At 38.9% G+C, this 19074-nt stretch overlaps 1 protein-coding gene across 1 annotated transcript; it reads left to right on the top strand.

The window, feature by feature from the left end:
• The first annotated feature begins 289 nt into the window (after window positions 1-289).
• LOC128021606 (receptor-type tyrosine-protein phosphatase-like N) lies at window positions 290-15968 on the top strand. The gene is made up of 19 exons (XM_052608912.1): window positions 290-437; window positions 516-825; window positions 1286-1411; window positions 1639-1670; window positions 1929-2173; window positions 2899-2985; window positions 3077-3156; window positions 3263-3327; window positions 9942-10151; window positions 11154-11366; window positions 11731-11878; window positions 12485-12558; window positions 12719-12796; window positions 12990-13109; window positions 13199-13365; window positions 14796-14849; window positions 14932-14996; window positions 15075-15148; window positions 15231-15968. The coding sequence occupies exons 1-19, from the start codon at window positions 354-356 to the stop codon at window positions 15300-15302; spliced, it is 2304 nt and encodes a 767-aa protein (XP_052464872.1). The 5' UTR covers window positions 290-353; the 3' UTR covers window positions 15303-15968.
• The last annotated feature ends 3106 nt before the right edge of the window (window positions 15969-19074 follow it).

Below are 19074 nucleotides of genomic sequence, written 5' to 3'. Positions count from 1 at the left end.
TACTTTTGTAAAAGACTATAATACTTTCATGGTGCTTGAACGGTCTATTAACACGAATGAAAAAAGCGTTCTTCAGAATTTCTCCTTTTGTGCTACACAAGAAAAATGAAAGTCAAACAGGTCTGACAGGAACATGAGGATGAAAAAGTAATTTTTTATTTTTCAACCATTCCTTCGAGTGTGTTATTATTACTCCTGGAAAACTTGATTTCAGAGGTCTCTCAGACCTCAGATGTTTGATCTCTTGTATTAGATGTAATGTATCTGACTGAATTTTTCTTAGGCCGCCACAGCCTGCAGCTAAGAAGGTCTATTCCAGCTCTAACTCTGAACCTGGTCCAGCTCAGAGCTACATGGATTACATGATCCTAGACCCCCACCAGTCCTCCTCGCTCCGGATGCAAGCCCTACCAGTGGACCCATACTCATACCTACAAGTAAGATTCTTTTTTTTTTAAGTAACATAGAAAACCAAACACAGATTTATCTTATATTTTTAATTTATTCCCTGACAGGAGGACATGACCCATTCTCTCCATCCTCACACCAGCATGGGATACCAGCGACCCCCCTCTCGAGCTGGAGCCCAGCAAAGAGACAGAGACCGTCAGCTCCTGCAAGAAGCAGTCTCTCTCTACCTCTCCTCCTCACAACCCTCTTTCCGCCACAGGGGGGCAGCAGCCCTCCCTGCCGCCCCATATTATGAAGATCTAGATTTCCCTTTGGAATATGGAGAGGACTACACCCTACAGGAACAGCCCAGCTCAGCCCAGCGCAACAACAAGAAAGTCCCTCAAGACTACAGCTCTCTTTCTGGACTTGATGGTGAGTATCCCTTTTTGGGATGCTTCAAATGTTATGCCCCAGGGGATGTCAAAGTATACAATTCACTATTAAAGTCTGCATGTTTTCCAATTTGCTTTAGTTTTGAATGGATTCAAATGATATTATAGAGCTGTTTATTGTATCTTGCTTAAACAGATGTGTTTTAAACTTGTTTGTTCTCATATTTAGAGAGCAGGTATAATAAGATGCATTTTTTGGTGCAAAACTAGGATTTCTGTTCCTAAAACAGTTTAACTTTGGGTGCAGGCAACACCAAGGTCATGTTTTAAATCTCAGAAAAAGTTTAAACTTGTCAAATGAATCTAATGTAAGTTGCTTTGGATATATAAATGTATATGTAGCATTTTATGAAGTGTGAATATGAATTTTTTTCCAGTTGGTACTGATGGTGCATGCTGATGTTTCCATTTCATCCAGCATGTTAATATTTGTGTTATAGATGATACACTGGCACAGCTGGCCACCCTGTTAAAGAGTTTTGGGGTGGACCCACGAGACCTGAGCCCTCAGCAGATAAAAAGACTTACTTTAGTGTTACAGCTGCTACAAAACATGGAGAACGCAGGTATAGAGTGACATCAGAACACACACAAATGTATTTATGTCATGCATTCAGACATACGCATTGTCACACTGCTTGAATCATATAGGATGAAGTCACTGCACCTAGTCTTATTGTCATGGGCATTATAAATTTTATCAACAGGCTTAGGTCTTATGCATTCATGTCATTAAAATTGTTTGTGGGACAAAAGCACTGTGTGATTTTTTTCTTATCTTTGTGTTCCTCAGATCAATCCCCAGGGACAGTCACAGTAAAAGAGGTAAATGCAGATTTGTAGTCCAAGAAAAGGTATAACTTTCACCAGGATTTTTGCTTTTTAAACATTGCTTTTAATGCATTGCTGAATGAGTCATCTGATTATAAAAAAAACTGGCACTTATCAGAAAGCATAAAAAGAAGTAAAAATAATTAATGAATTAGCTTTATAATGCATTTTCAGGTAAAAAAAAAAAATGCTGATTTATTTGCATTATGTTTTTTTTTCTTTACACACAACGCTTTGTGTTTTCCTCAACAGACAATTGTAGAAGGTAGTGATAAAGTGAAAGAAAAAGGTGCGAAACCCCCCTTACCTGTTTCAGCTCTGACCTCCACCCCAATACACCATCGGGCCCCTACTCAGCCCCCAACCACACCAGCTCCTGCCACTGTGGGGCCCACCCTGCCAGCCAAAGACCCAGATTTAAAAGAGAAAACCTCCAACATCTTGAAAACTGGGACAAACACCAGAGAGGAATATGGCTACATTGTCACTAACCAGAGGTAGGAGCTCCTAAAACTTTTTAAGGTTTTAATGTTGTACAGTTCATTCACCTGAAATTTACTATGTTGAAGTTATAGATGGCAGATGCCTGATCATTTTAGACACAGTCATCCATGCTCAAGTTTTTACAAAAAACACAATTTTCGTAGTATTTCTTAGTTTTTGTTTTGTTTTGTTTTTAAGTAAAAAGACAGATTTAATTTTCTGCTTTAAAAATTAATGAATGTAATGGGGAAAAATTATGAGTATTTGTATTGCACTGTATTCCCATTGTTATGGAAGACATGAAAATAGCTTGGAAGTGTCATTAAAAAGTCATAAAAAATTTGTAGTTAATAAACATTTTCTTGTTTTATGCATATTTAGAAAATATTTCATCAGCAAATTGCTATAAAATTATTCATTTCAGTTAAAATACTGGAAACTTCAAGAAAAAGTCTTGAACAGTATGAATAAAAATGTATGAGAAGGTTTATCAGAGAAATATTAAATGCGACTAGATGAGATCTAATCTACATACCAGGTAAATTTTTCTGTATCTTTTTAAATAGTTGCTCCAATTTATGCAACCCTTTTTTCAACCCCAGAATTTAAAAGGGTTTTCTGATAATTTCCTGATGCATTTGTGTTAATATAGCCGGATGTTCCTCGAAATGAATTTAATTAATTTGTGCTGAATGCTCATAATAAAACAAATGGATTTCTTCTTGTGTTTTCCCTCCAGTCCTTTAAGTCTTTATGATGGGGTGAAACTCTTAGAGACCCTGGCCGAGAGAATCCATCTCTCCACGAGCAGTTTCATCAACATTAGGTAAAGTGTGTGCGTGTGTGAGACAGTTAGATTAGTGAATGCAGGGTGAGAATAAAAGAAAACACGATCTCTCGGCCGTTTGTCTCTGCAGCGTGGTGGGCTCGGCCCTGACGTTCAGGGTACGACAGAACTCTCTTAATCTCAGCGCGGAGGATGTGGCCAGTAAAGCCGGTGAGTGACAAGCCTTCTCGTTTGGACTGGAATGAAAAAAAAAAATGCGCGGGCACTTATTGATTCACTCACACATTCACCAACATTTATTGTCTTTGTATTGCAGTAGTTGAGAAGAATTTCCTCGAGGGAGAGACAGGACTGAAAATCATCCAGACTGGGGTAGGAGAGGTACACCTATCCCTTTTTTTATGTCTTCCAACCGCAAACCGTGAAACCCACACGCTCACTGTGATCAGCAGGTCTATAGATTAGCGATTATGGGAACCGGTTGGTATAATGAGCCACTCTCTCTTGTCAGTCAGCAACAGAATTGGCCACACAGGTCACTATTCTCTGCGTAACCACCCTCATCAACCACACAGGGAACGTTCTCATTGAAATTCATAGATTCTACAGTTTTGTCCATCTATTATGTACAGATCACGTACTGAGATATAACTCTGGGTTTTCATGAATCACTCTGGCGTTTAATACTGAACTGAACAAGGAGGGCATTTGAAACGAACTGTTTTAGAAATCGTCACCGTTCATCTCATCTCGAACTGTCCCCACTGTACCAATCCCCCGTCTCCAATCCTCCTGTGTTTTTTTCCCGCTGTGCCTCATTTCTCTCCCTCACTCATTCTTTCTCTTCTTGTCCCATGCCATTCTCCCCTCTGCCATTCTTCTGGCCGTTCTCTTTTTGTTACCTCTGCCTGTGACCCCTCCCCATCCCTTTCTCCCTCGCTCCCCCACTTTCTTGGGTGGCTTTTGTGCTCGGCGCATATTGAGGCGTTCTGCTCTCCCTCGCTCGCTCCCCTTTCACTTTGTACAGCTGTTGCAGGCCCTTGAATGCAGAATAATGTCTTTTGTTGCATCCGGCTGCTCATATTTTTAATTATTCTTTCTTGTTCTATTGTGGGCTGTGACACTTTCTTTGCTGTGAAGTGCACAGCGTATGAGCGAGCGAGCGAGTGTGCGTGCGCTCTCCCTGTCCTTTATCTTATAATTTTCTCTCTCTGCCTCAGTAATGAGACCTGCCTGCACCTGACTGTTTTTTGTCCGCCTTTTATGGGGATAAATGCTTTTCTGCTTTGGCTGTTTTGTCTCTCTGTGCTTCTTTCTCTCTCTGTGAGTCTCTTTCTTTACTTCTTTAATGAATTAAGGTTTTTACGGCCCACAGTGACATACATAGCAATGCCCTTTCAGAATTCCCGCCGAGATTGCACTGAAATCTTATTAAAGGAGTAATTCACCCCAAAATTTAAATTTGGTTTACTCACCCTAAGATATTTTGAAGAATGTTGGTGACCAAATGGTTGCTGGTCCCCATTGGCTTCCATAGTATTTTTTCCATACAATGGAAGTCAGTGGGGACCAGCAGCTGTTTTCTTTTGTGTTCAACAGAAGAAAGAAATGTATACAGTTTTGAGGAAATGATGACCGAATTTTCATTTTGGCATGAACTATTACTTTAATGTACCCTAGGGTTTATATATTTATTGGATGACACATCCTGAAAATCCTTTTCAGCTTAAAATATAATATATCCAGTTTAAAGCATTTTTATCAGACATGTCAATTTAAACACTTGTTATTCCATAAATCTTGGGCAGGGTCCATTACCCGTATTGTCCCCAACTTGTGCGATCTCATATATCTTCTGTTGTACGGTTATTCCAGATGTGAAGGCTCAGTGTTTGTGTCCCTGCCAAACCATATTACTTACAAACCCCTTTTTGGGCCCATGGCACTTTTCTTACACCCCATTCGTTGTACCCCCTCCTGCTCCTGTTGCTTTTGGCCCATTTTTCCCCTCCCCTCTCTCTCTCTCTCTCTCTCTCTCTCTCTCTCTCTCTCTCTCTCTCTCTCTCACACGGACGACCTATCCAGGGCATCAATACCACCCCCTACCCTACCATTTCACCATCAGAAACATGTGGAGCTGTCTCTAAGGCAACAACGTTTGATGTGACAAGTGGCAGAATTGGTTGAATGGGGCTGAGAGGCAGCGAGGCCTTCAAACGAGTCGGACACAGCTCTCGGGGAGGCACATTCTCTCTTTCCCCTCCCTTTTCTTGTCCTTCCCATTTATTTTCATTCATTTACCTTTTCGCTCCGGCACTACACGTATGCCACTCTATCCCACCGTTTTGGTTTCTCTGCTCTGAAACGTTAAGGGCTACTTTGAAGCGCTTGTTTGATGCTTTTCTTAAGTTGTCTGACCGGAGATGCTTGGACTGTTTGGAGGCTTGAAAATGTGAGATTGAAGACGGTCCTGCTCATGATGTTGTGGCGCGTGTGAGGTAAAGAGGTCTGAGCGTCCGGAGAGCACACGGGATGTGTGCCGGTGAGTTCTGTTTCGTACTAGATCTACTGATTCTGTAGGCCTTTATGTAGGATGGATTTATTTATTTAGGTGTTTTTCTGATGGTTGTGCTTGACATCATGATATGTTTTCCTTATGAATAATGGAATAGACATAAGCTACTCATTGCTTTAATAGTCTACCAACATACTGATGCAATTAATCATGCATCCTGTTTGTTCAGATTTAATTTAGTGAACGTGTGTGTGGGTGTGTGCGTGTGTGTATATATATATATATATATATATATATATATATATATAATTATTTTTTTTTTCAAAATATATTCCTATTCACATGTAGAAGTTGTTAAAGAAGGTAGAAACTATTGCATTCAAAAATGATCACAGCTCCAGCTTTTTTTTTTTTTGCACACTCATACACTTGAATTGTAATTTCAGTTAACAACTGTGACAGTTGTGGATAAAGCTGTATTTTATATGGAAATCTGAAATATATATTGTAGGCTTTATCAGTTCTATAAATATGTTCTGAAACAAATATACCATAACAATTCAAACTTCTACATTATAGATACTACAGAACACTAAACTACTATAAATCACTAGAATAAAAAATATTTCTCTCTCACCAGTTTCAAAATAAATGGTCTAAATACATTATGATTATTATCAACTGAATTGTCTTCATATGTAAGCTAACTCTAAACTTTTTGATGCAAATATTTATTCAAAAACCTAAGATATTTGTATGTTATTATTTTTCTTTTGCATCTGAACCATGTTAACATATCTTACCTTAATAACACAACTAATATATAGATAATCTTTAAATGTGTCTTTGGTAATATTTAATTGAATATTTGACTACAAATTATAACTAAAATACCATTTACCCACATGCATTTGATCTCAGTTCATATCTTCAGCTTGGCATACACATAAATGCGTGTGTGGTGCATGCGCAGTGCCATGTGCTGCATGCGTAAGGCATATGTGCGCTTAATGAAATATTTTGGTTAAACTCTGTTTTTAAGAATTGTGTGCTATCTTGAATAGTGATGTCAGGTGGACCGGTTGCTGTGGTAACAGGGCAGAGCAGACTGGATGAGTGAGATGATGTAATCCGTTTCTAGTCATTGCAGGTGCACCTAAGTTCATTCTATTTCTCTTGGTTTTGTGTACTAATTAGATATATTGAGTAGGTCATAAAAAAGTTATATTGTCTTAAACCATTCATTAAAGTGACTGGAATTGAGTGGATGTTAATTTTCCATGTTACCTTGAATTGCATTTTATTGCATTCATTTAACAGAGTTAGATAATTTTCTTTTAATCATTTTCGAGTTTCCATTTAGATTGAACGGTTATTTCAAATATTATTCATAAAAAAAAAAAACAGCCAGTGGGAATGTACTGAAAGATGCAAGAGGAAGAAAAATCATCCATTATAAACAACTCTCTGAAGGTTTTTTTTTTTTTTCTTAGAGGAAACTTAATGAAAACCGCACACCTTCTGCTGTGCAATATAAAGGCAGCGAGACGACGGCGGTGCTGTGAATTCTGACGAGTCATAGTCTGAACGCCTCTATCAGATAACAGCAGAGCCCTGCTGAATTGAGAAATCAATTCACAGCGAGCGAATTGAGCAGAAGATACATAATGGGACAGACAGCCTGATGAAATCTTAGATCACTGAGACCCTTGGAGATGGTCGGTGCTTCATGTCTGACTCGGACGTGTTCGGCTGTGTCTGAATCATCTATTGTAATCATCTATTGAGTGCGAAGCTCTTGGTGATCTCTGCCCTTGGGATCTTCCAAAACAAACAAGTGCACACACAGCCATACGTGTGTGTTTGTGTGTGCGTATATCTCCTTTTTTTGTGGCTGAGGTCAAAGGGCTCGGGGGTCATGGGGAACGGCAGAGGGGTCCTGGGACCCTGAATCTGATTTTCCCGCTTCTTGAGGAACAGATGTTTGAATTATGCTTCCTCGGCCAACAGCTTATTGTGATTCAAATGCACATTAGTATTCCTAGCGACATGTTGAGCATGTGCTGAACTGAGCGTTATGTCGTGAGGTTATTCCTCACGTATCACCCGATTTTTTTTTATCCCTCCTGTGCAGAGTTTTACTCTCGTTCCCTGTAACCATGCTTTCTCTTCTTGCGATCGGTTGCCTTCTCTCCCGCTTTCTCTCTGCGTCCTCATTTCTCCGCCTGCCCCTCTCAGACCTTGGGGGGCCTTTGTCCTCTTGTCCTAAACCAGCTCATTTTTTCTGCCTGCTCCCGTGCTCCATTCTAAAAGCCTGTCAGTCTTCCTTTCGGGGCCTCTCTGGAGTAGCAGGTGAGGCGCCCCGCACCCTTTATCTCTCCTCCCCCATTGTCCTTCCGTCCAGTCGTGCACCCTTGCTTCAACGCCGCCGCCTTCTCCCTCCCTCCTTCTACCTCCTTCAATCTCTCCTGCGGAACATTCTTCTAGCTTTTCGGGAGAAAAGGCCAAATTTGAGTGGGAACAAGAGGGACAGAATGAAACGTGTGAGGGATGAAGAAGGAGAAAGAGAGGGAGAGTGGGTGTGAGGAAGACAGGGAGCGAGGGGGAAAATGGTTGATGAATTTCGAGAAAGGACCGAAAAGAAGGGAAAGCGTCCTGACCTCTTTGTGGTCAGACTTAAGAGCTCTTTCACTCACTCTTTTTCTTCTGCTAGCTCAGCTCTAACAGCTGCCTGTGAGCTGCAGAGTGGTGCTGAGGTGTCAGCCTAAAGGTCTGTTCCACTTTCAGAAAAAAAGAGCGGGTGCCCGAGCGAAAATTATAGGCAGTGTTCGAATAGGTTGTTAAAACTTGTTGCATTCGTTGCTGTTTTATTTCACTTGGTGAGATTTATTTTTAGTTTACAACTTTAACAATTAGTCTTTTGTATATGCTGGTGAAAAAGTAAATATCAATGTATGAAAAGTTCCTTTATTTAATTTTCTAAAGATTGTGTTCAGATATATTCAGTCAATTTGCGGTGGCAAAATAATTTCATTAATATCATTAAAATAATAATAAATATTGAGGATTGTACACCAAATTAAATAATTCTTTAATTAGGTTTGGTTGATGTGAGAGCAATATAGTTTAACTGAAATCATCGAAATATTATTAAATATTGAGCATTTTGCACTAAATTAATTAAAACAATTCTTTGATTTTGTAGATATCGGAGGCATTCAATTTAACTGAATGCAGGAGTTAAAATAATTTATTTGAAATAAAAAAGTTTTGCTGTTTTTGTCATAATTATCTATACTTTTTTTTTTTTTTTCAGATTTGTTTTTTCATGCCAAATATAAATTGATATTCTGGACGAAAGTAATATTAACTCTGGTTATTAATAAAAAAAAATTGACATAAATATAAAATAAAGGATAACTAGGTAATCAGACAACGGCACCTAAATATACATTATTTATTTTGATTATTATTGCATGATGTTGTATTGTATTGATTATTGATTTAAGTATTTTTAATTATCTCGCAGTGCTACATAAGCTGTAGTTTATTTTATATTATAATAAACTACAGTTTCTGTAGGACTTCAAGATAAGTATACATATATATGTGTGTGTGTGTGTGTGTGTGTGTTTATGTAATACAGAGTCACATTTATGTTAGTACAGAGGATGTTCTTTTCTATAATAGGAGAATAATAGGAATTAAAATATTCATTAAAACATTATCCTTTAACACCCAAAGATTAGAAAGACTAGATTAGAATGCAGGTGGATAAAACAGATGCCAGTGGCTGTAAGTTTTAGGTCCTAAGGTGGTTTCTGCAGATAACAGCACGTATTATTCGGTGTAATAATGCAGGCGTATTGACAGTGGCATGTTTCCTCTGCTCTCCTCTCATTTCCTTCGCTCACCGTGATGGCCATGGATTACATTGAGCATTCCGTTGTTGCCATGGTAGCGCTACGGCCTGTTCCCCCCTGCTGAGGCTCCCAGACACCATGGCAACACCAGCAGGCAGGGGTTGGAGACACGGGACAGCGGCCGCATGACATCAGCAGTTGCGTCCGTGCGTTGTATCATTCTCTCGATGCGCTGTAAGTGCAGAAGAGTAAGGATGGAATAAAACAAAATGAGAGTGTCCGAAATATCCCCTCCGAGTGATTGACCCTGCATTGTGTTGGGGGGCTTCCTTAATTCCTTAATTATTCAGCGGAGCGGGTGGGTCACTGACTTCCTCTAATTATTGCAGGGTGACACGTGGCTGTGCGTGTGCGTCTGGGTTGCCAGGGTAATTAGTAGTCGATGATGACATCCGACGTGTTTACACAAACAGAGAGAGAGACAAAAGAGGGACGAGAGAGTGTAGGGAAGAAAGAGAGACCATACAAACGCTCCGCGATGAAAGCCATCTCTCAAATGTTCCCTTGATTCTTTATTCTGTATGATTTGCTGTAATTCTCTTTTTCTCTCGTTTTAGAGGAGCGAGGGGCGTGGTTTGCCCCAGGCCACACGGGTCGGGGAGGGTTCACGTGGGGTCGTCCTCACAATGGTGGCCATGGCTTGTGTGGGCACGGTGTTGTTGGTCGCCCTCGCGGTCGCCTGTCTCCGACACCACACCCGGCAGTTAGCCTCTGGCAAACTGGGTCTGGGACCAGAGGCCGGTGCGGAAACCCACTTTGATTACCAGGTACAATGTTAAACACACACAAATACAGAGAGAGAGAGAAAGATACAGAATGATTGAAAGATGTTTACTGTATCGCCCAAAAAGGAAAATGTAGTCAGAGGAACTAAAAGGTATATAAAAATAAAAGAAATATGGAAAATACATTTCACAGAAATAAAATGGCACATGTAATATCGTCATATAGTGCCTGAAATATTGCATAATGAATAAAATCATATCACCATGTTTTTAGGAGCCTGAAATGCCTTTGGGGTCTTTTGAACAGTAAAAACTGTGAAATATTATTACAATTTAAAACAGCTGTTTTTATTGAAATATATTTAAGTTATTCCTGTGATGGCACACTGAATTTTCAGACATACTCCAGTCTTTAGTGTCACATGATCCTTTAGAAATCATTCTAATATACTGGTTTGATGCTTAAGAAACATTAATTATCATTGATGTTTGAAACAGTTGTGCTGCATTTAAGATTTTATTCATTTTTTTTTAATGAAAACAGAAACATTTTCAAAAGAACAGCATTTATGAAATCTTGGTAACATATATAGGGACCAATTCTCATTATTAACTATTTGTTCATTAGCATGCATTAATGCATTCATTAGCATTAACATACTGCCTGTTTATAAGTGCTTATAAAGCAATATTCTGCATGACCATATTCTACATCTCTAATCCTACCCAATACCTAAATTTAACAACTACCTTAATATTAATAAGCAGCAAAATAGGAGTCTATTGAGGCAAAATCATAGTTTATGGTTTGTTAACAGTGAGAATTGAACCTCAAAATAAAGCGTGACTGAAATCTTTAGTAACATAAATGTTTTGATCAGTTTAATCAGGTGTAACTGGCATGTAATCAGCACAGCGATTGCATTTCAATTCAGTTGACATTGAGTATTGCTGTTTATTAACAGTGATGATTATGGATCTGAAAATGTCATTTGAAACATTAATGCTCAGTCAGTGATGAGCAGGTTTCTCTGCATCTCTCAGGAGCTGTGTCGCCAGCACATGGCAGCCAAGTCATCGTTCGCCCGTCCGGAGCCAGGAGGTCGACGGGGGACCGACACATCTCGAGTCAGCAGTGTGTCGTCTCAGTTCAGCGATGGACCGCAGCACAGTCCCAGCTCTCACAGCAGCACACCGTCCTGGAGCGAAGAGCCTGCACAGTCCAACATGGACATCTCCACCGGACACATGATACTGGTACACACACACAAATTATAATTCAGACTTCACTTTGCTAGCAATATGCTGCATCTTTCTGTGTGCTAACAAAAGTGAGACTCATACTCTAATTAACAGGAATTATTGCATTACAATTTCTGACTGTTCAGCACATATCAGTAAATAGGTTGCAGTACCTGCTTGCACAAACCAAATTTATATTTAAACTTGTATAGAAAAAAAAACCTTCAGCAAATTTAAGGAAAGAAGAACTATTGGAGTTTCGTGTCTTCTTGACTGTGTGCTGTGGAATCATGTCAAGTTGTGTATTAATTGCATAGAAGGAAAATAGCCATTTAATGATCAGCCAGTGGAATGCCTCAAATCCATTTCTGTTGTTCAGGCATATATGGAGGACCATCTGAAGAATAAGGACCGCTTACAGAAAGAGTGGGAGGCTCTGTGTTCGTACCAGGCCGAGCCGAGCTCGGTCTCTGTCGCCCAGTCTGAAAGCAACATGGAGAAGAACCGCTATCCTGACTTTGTGCCCTGTAAGAGCAGTGTGTCTTAAAAAAAACATTTACTTCGTTGATCTCATCCATTTACATTACAGGAAACACTTTTATTCAGCAAGGACACGTTAAATTGAATAAAAGTGAAAGTAGAGACATTTATAATGCCTAAAGATTTATATTTCAAATAATTTCTGTTCTATTGAACTTTCTATTCATCAAAGATGAATTAAAAAATATTTTATCACAGTTCCCATAGAAATGTTAAGCAGAACAACCATTTTAGTTTCTATCCTTGACAGTGATGAATATTTCCTGAAATCAGCATATCAAAATGATTTCTGGAGGATCACGTGACACGTGACATGTTTTAAAATGTCATTTATTGCTGTGATATCAAAGCTATTTAAATACAAAACAGTTATTTTTAATTGTAATAATATTTCACAATATTAAAGTTTTAACGTATTTTTGATCAAACCAATGGAGCCTTGGTGATCTTAAATTAGAGACTTTAAAAAAAAGTAGATTACACTGGCAAGAAAGACAACATATAACTGAAAAATGCAAATATTGGCAAACCAAAATGAGTTAAACATATACATTTCAGTTTTCGGTATGTTTAATTTAAACATTCTGTTTTAGATGACCATTCGAGAGTGAAACTAAAGGCAGAGGTCAATCCTTCCAAAGAGGACTACATAAATGCCAGCACTATAGTAAGAAGTGACCATCTTTATTCCACTATAGAACAAGGTTTTTGCTTCTAGCACTAATATGCATGCTGGATAAGTAAATGGATGTTTGTTTCTCTATAAACAAATGTTAATGTGATCATGTCACAGGAAAGAATCTTCATTTTACTATCTTTACCCCTAGATTGACCATGATCCACGTTTACCTGCTTATATTGCAACTCAAGGACCTTTAGCACACACTGTTGCGGATTTCTGGCAGGTGAGGTGCACACGTTGAGAGTAGTGATGCAATTTTAAGATTTAGAATTTTTAGATTTAAAATGTGAAATTCTAACTGGTTATAAATGGAATAAAAGAACAACACTAAAATGCTTTAGATTGTTAATATGCATCTCCTATATATGGTAAGTGATTCTCTGTGTACTGACATTGTGTTTTGGTGCATGTGTTAGATGGTATGGGAGAACGGGTGTACAGTAATAGTGATGATGACCGCTCTAGTGGAGGATGGAGAGAAACAGTGTGAACGTTACTGGCCTGATGAAGGATCATCTTTATACAACATCTATGAGGTGAGAAACATTCAGTTTCATTGCCCTCGAAGGCCATTGATGCTTTTAGTTTTTACTCTTTACTACCTGTTTGTTCTTGTATGTCTCAGGTGAACCTTGTGTCTGAACACATCTGGTGTAAAGACTTCCTGGTTCGTAGTTTCTACCTGAAGAACGTTCAGACTCAGGAGACTCGCACTCTGACCCAGTTTCATCTGCTGAGCTGGCCTGCACAAGGCATCCCCTCCTCCACACGCCCCCTGCTGGACTTCCGCAGGTACTGACACAACCCAACACCGACTCGCATTCTCATACAACTACAAACAGATCACACACACTGCAGGTAGTGGTAGCTCCTCAAAAGTTTCAGGTGCGAAAATAATTCACAACACAGTAATAGCAAAACAAATGTACTAAAAGGTAATACTGTCCAATAGCAGCACCACAGGAGAAAATTGCAGAAAATTGGTAAAACCGGTGGGAAATGATGGATAATTAAAGAATAAAGAACATTTCCACAGAATTGATATTGAATGCAAAATGGACTGTGATTGAAACAATTTTTTTGTGAGCACTCAGTTAAATTAAAGGCGTAATATCTGTATTGAAGATTTGCTGATTTAATAAAAATAGCCAAAAAACCAGCTTGAAACAAATAGATGTGCTTGTTACTGTATGCTAAATTATTCAAAAACTGCATAAACAGTGAGTAAATGTTACATTTAACTGGATGATAGTATATTTGATGTTGTTGTTAAAAACATATAAAAAGTTTCTTGATGATAGTGTAATGTAAAAAAAAGGTTTAAAAGTAATGAGTAAACATAATATTTAAAAGCATATTTAACAATATCCAAAAACTCAAAAATGACACTTTATTTTAAGGTGTCCTTGTTACGGTCTCATTATGCATTTAAGTGCTGAGTGATATGAACTGCATGTGCTTACTATGTGGTTTGGGTTTGGCTTAGGGTTACTTGAATTTAATTATGTGTCATTTATTAGATTTATTTATAAGTATAGTACATGTAACAGTGTAACAAGGACACCTTAAAATTAAAATTTCTTGCTGATGACTGTAAGGTAAAAGGTGTTCCACATGGCTTTGACAAATGTTTAAAATGATCTTTATTTCAGTGATCAAATAAACATTAAAACTCAATTTAGACAAACACACAGTGTCTCATCCACATCTTTTTGCAAATACTGTTTGCCTCATCCTAATATGAGGATCTGCTTCACACTTGGGATTCCCTGAATATCTGTGGATGTTTTCTTTACCTTAAAGTCCAGTCCTTCCAGCGTTCCTCTCCCTTGAATGCATTTGCACTTTGGACCTTCCCGTTTGTGCTCGACACCATGTCCTCCTCTCCTCCTCCTCCCACCGTCACACTCTCTGTCTCTGATGGAGATCGGTAGGTCCCTGGACGTAGCACACCTCCCAGTGTCATTTTTGTGATTTGCAGCTAGTAGTCTGGGTCCAGTTGCATAGTCACAAAAATGATCATTGGTAGGTGTGAGTGCAGCAGGAGCGAGGCTTAACGGATGCTCCATCTCCTCTCTCCCCCATCCTTCCCCAACCTCACACGTCGCTCAGTTCCTCTTTGTTGACAAATTTGGACAAATTGACCATAATGCTCCTTATTACATACTTAGTTTTCAATTTTCTTTCTCTCCTCTATCCTCCTTTTCTTTTTCTTTTTTTAGAAAAGTGAACAAGTGCTACAGAGGACGCTCGTGCCCAATCATTGTGCACTGCAGGTAAACGGCTACAATGAGTTTTTATTTTATTACAGTTATCATTGAAAATGAATGATTTAAATTGGTTTCCTGTTTCACACAGTGAAGGAACTGGCAGAACCGGCACCTATATTCTTATTGACATGGTACTTAACCGCATGGCGAAAGGTAAGCACCTCGCTTCTCTATCTAGCCGTTTAATTTCATGCACGCGCCGCATGCTCACAGGTTATTTGTGTGTTTTAGGCGTGAAGGAGATTGACATTGCTGCAACACTGGAGCACATTCGTGACCAGAGACCAAGTATGGTACGCACCAAGGTATGTACTAAGTGCTTTCCCAGCATATGATTGTGGATGTTGAGTGAATTCATTTACACACTAAGCTTGATTATTTCTTCAGGACCAGTTTGAGTTTGCCCTGACAGCTGTGGCAGAAGAGGTGAATGCCATTCTGAAAGCCCTTCCTCAGTGAGCCACATCCCACTGTGTCACTTTTACATCTTTTTCACGCACCTCACTCCCTTTCACTAATCAGAAATTAATATTGTCACTTTTTGAAAGACTATGAAAGCTTTCCAATGCTGGAAACACTTTGCAGGGGCCAAATGCTTCAGTCCTAATTGAGTTTCAGGGGGAAATGGTGGTTTTAAGCATCACATTTAAAGTGTCCTAATTCTGTAAATTGACAGTATCAGGTTGTCTTTTTTATAAATATACATACGTATAATGTTTGATGTTGAAAAATGCAGATTTTGTTCTTAAAATGCTTTCTTTATCATGGCCAAAAATGCAATTCATGTATCAAATGTGGAAATGACAAAAGAAGCGACCATGTCTCATGCAGTCAAACATGAGACCATAATATGCACAGTCATGTCTGAACTCAGAATTCGTTGGAATGTACCTGAAAGGCACCTGTAATATCTTAAGGGTCCTGTCCAAACTTTAACAAACATACAGTGCTTGCACATCTGTAATGTCTAGTGCCGCCTTTACGTCATGTGATCACTGTTAATAATTCACTGAGAGCTCTGTTTACTCCTGTAGCAAATGTGTAGAAAATTATTAAAAAAAGAGAGAAGTATATGACTATAATTTTTAAATGTTTCTGAATTAAATGTGTATCTGTGTAGCAGCACTGCTTGTTGTGTTTGGCTTCTCTCTTTCATTATGACCATGCAACCCCCCCCCCCCCCCCCCACCCCCCCCCCCCCCCAAAAAAAAAAACCTTGTTAAGGCCCTTCCACACCAAGCACGATAACTATAAAGATAACTATAAAGATATAGTTCTAAAAATCGTTCTCAATATTAAAGAATAGCAGAGTCTACACTACAACTATAACGATAAAGGCATAGAGAAACGGTATCGTTGGAATCATTTTCAAAACAATTTTTTTCCAGCTGATGAATGACATTGACATCCAATCAGAATCCATCCTGCTATAATGAGCTCTAGAATTTAAAGGTCCCCTTCTTCGTGATCACATGTTTTAAACCAGGGCTGGCCCTGACCAATTTGCTGCCCTAGGCAAGATTTTACCTGGCGCCCCATGCATCACAGCCCATTTCACCCTGTCATTGTGTTCATGATTTAGCATATATATATATATATATATATATATATATATATATATATATATATATATATATATATATATACACACACACACACATTACAGCAGAACTGTTTCCAACACTTATAAATCATCTATTAGAATGATTTCTAAAGGATCATGTGATAGACTGGATGTCACATGTGACACTGAAGGCTGGAGTAATGATGCTGAAAATTCAGCTTTGCATCACAGAAATAAATGATAATTTAAAGTATAATAAATTGAAAACAAATTATTTTAAATTGTAATAACATATCACAATATTAAATTTTTTTCTGTATTTTTGATCAAATAAATGCAGGCTTGATGAGCAGAAGAAACTTCTTTCAAAAACATTAAAAATAGTAATGTTTCCAAACTTTTGGCCTGTACTGTATCCCCCCCAAAACTGCACAACTGTAGAGTAAAACATTAATAAAAAAAAGTGATAATAAAAAAATGCGTCTTAAAACTGACATGATTGTACAAAATCACAGTCTGGGGACTCAGAACTCAGAACAACTGCTAACATTAAGTTTAAGGTAAAAATAACTGCCATGAAATTATAGTATCTTACTCCTATGCAATAAATTGTTCTTTCACTACATCTCTTTACCTCTGTCTTTATCATTTTCTCTTCTTTTTGGCACTGTATCTATCGCAGACTATGCTCATTTATAATGTGTCATGTAAATTCGGCCTTCCGTCACAATCAGGAAACTTTCACCGTGTCTAGAGCTGGCGCGAGCTGCCAGGCCCGTTTCTACGAGCTGTGTGTTAACCATAGATAGTAAAGGGTGTTAACAAAAGCAGTGCTGTCTACATTGGATGCGGCGTCGGGCACGCTACACAACAAATTACCAACAACTGATCGTGCGCACGCTCTGTTTCTGACGCACTTCAAGCACTCGATGGGCGGGGGAAGATTGAAGAGCCGGACTCTTTTTTTTTTTGCTTTATTTGGTAGTATTTCGAATTAATGGTTTTTAAATAGTAGCCTATTATAAAAAAAAAAAAATATATGTAAAAAAAAAAAAAAAAAATTCACTCGTTCACTCATTCTGGCGCCCCTATGGATGAGTGGCGCCCTTAGCATTTGCCTATACCGCCTATGCTGCGGGCCGGCCCTGTTTTAAACTTTAGTTAGTGTGTAATGTTCTTGTTAGAGTATAAATAATATCTGTAAAATTCTAAAGCTCAAAGTTCAATGCCAAGCGAGATATTTTATTTAACAGAATTCGCCTACAAAAAACGACCCGTTTGGACTACATCCCTCTAGTTCCTGCAGTAATGACGTCACTAAAACAGTTTTTTGACTAACCTCCACCCACATGAATTCACAAAAAGGGGGGCGTGTTCTTGTTGTTCTCCGACGGAGAAGAAGGAAGAGCTGTGTTTGTGTTTGCCATGTCGTTGAAATGCTGTTATTTTCATCTCGGAGTCCAATCACCTTTGTTTGGTTTTCCCAGGGACGCTGTACTTGGAGATTAATGGTTACAATTTATGTTTAACTCGGTTCCCGAAAATTATAATGCACATGTAAAACTATGTGCAGCACATTTTGCTGAGGACAACTTGCTGAGGACAACTTCCTCAATCTCAATCAGTTTAATTCCGGATTCGATTATTCTTGAAAGATGGAGCAGTTCCCTCTTTGTCTGGAGAAGGCGTTGTTTATGGACCACAACCAGTAAGTGTATTTTATTATTTAAGTTGGTGCATTTAACAGTTTCTGTAACTTATTACACAAAAGGCAATGCTGTTTAGCTTTGTTAACTAGATGTTAGGACTGTGCAAAAAAAACGACTGCGGTTTTCATGCGCATCTCGTCAGTAAAAACGCTCCTGTGATTATAAATACATCTCCAGCACGTCCCTTCTAGCCCAATCACGTTACCAGGAGGGCAGCGCGCGCTCAGCTGCTGCCGAATCACAACACAGGAACCGCTGGCACAATCAAACTCGTTACGTATTTCCATAGACAGTAAAAGAAATGGACACAGCGACCCCATTGGAACTCAATTGAGACAAGTGAAGCCCATTTTTAGCTATTTTTAGCACTTCAGTTTCTGACGCGCAGACTCAAATGAAGCTTGACGACGTCAGCAACCTGTCTGACAGATGTAAATCTTCTAGTAGCTGTGCGTGCAAACTGCCATCGTTAATCTTGCAGAGACGGCGAGCTTGAGCGGGGAGTTCTTTGGCGTGAGTGAGTAGGAGTAAGTATTCTGATTAATTATTATATATAGTATTTTAAAATGTAACGCCAGTATGCCATATTAAGTTAATTGCCTGCGAGCTTCTCCTCCTGTCTGTACGGTAATGCGACAGAGAGTCGAGTGGTTATGACGCAATTGTTAGCCTATTTTTTACAAAAACTGTTTCTACGGGGCCATAATGTAACATAGAAGGTAATGGAGCCCTTTATACATTGTCGTGTATCTTTAGAAATAAATAATGGACAAATGGAGTCTTTAAACGCCTCAGATGTAAAGTTATTCATTGTCAAAGTGACGCCAAAATGAAATGAATGCAAAGTCAATGGGATGCCAACGCAAGTGAAGTTCTGCTACAAGATGGCCGACTTCAACTTCCGGTCGACTTCCTTGCCGCCTGCATATTTCTGAAGGAGGGACTTCATAGAACAAGG

Source organism: Carassius gibelio, chromosome A10 (genome assembly GCF_023724105.1).
Source record: "Carassius gibelio isolate Cgi1373 ecotype wild population from Czech Republic chromosome A10, carGib1.2-hapl.c, whole genome shotgun sequence".
Lineage (NCBI taxonomy): Eukaryota > Metazoa > Chordata > Actinopteri > Cypriniformes > Cyprinidae > Carassius > Carassius gibelio.
The sequence above is the reverse complement of the archived record's forward strand: the minus strand, read 5'-3'. Positions and strand labels throughout refer to the sequence as shown.

What these genes read in the sequence shown, in the direction of transcription:
- LOC128021606 (XM_052608912.1), top strand. Translation starts at nt 354, where the DNA reads ATGGATTACATGATCCTAGACCCCCACCAGTCCTCCTCGCTCCGGATG. An exon ending in GGACAGTCACAGTAAAAGAG is followed by an intron (nt 1,671 to 1,928) that starts GTAAATGCAGAT and finishes TTTCCTCAACAG; the next exon opens with ACAATTGTAGAAGGTAGTGA. An exon ending in ACATAAATGCCAGCACTATA is followed by an intron (nt 12,559 to 12,718) that starts GTAAGAAGTGAC and finishes CTTTACCCCTAG; the next exon opens with ATTGACCATGATCCACGTTT.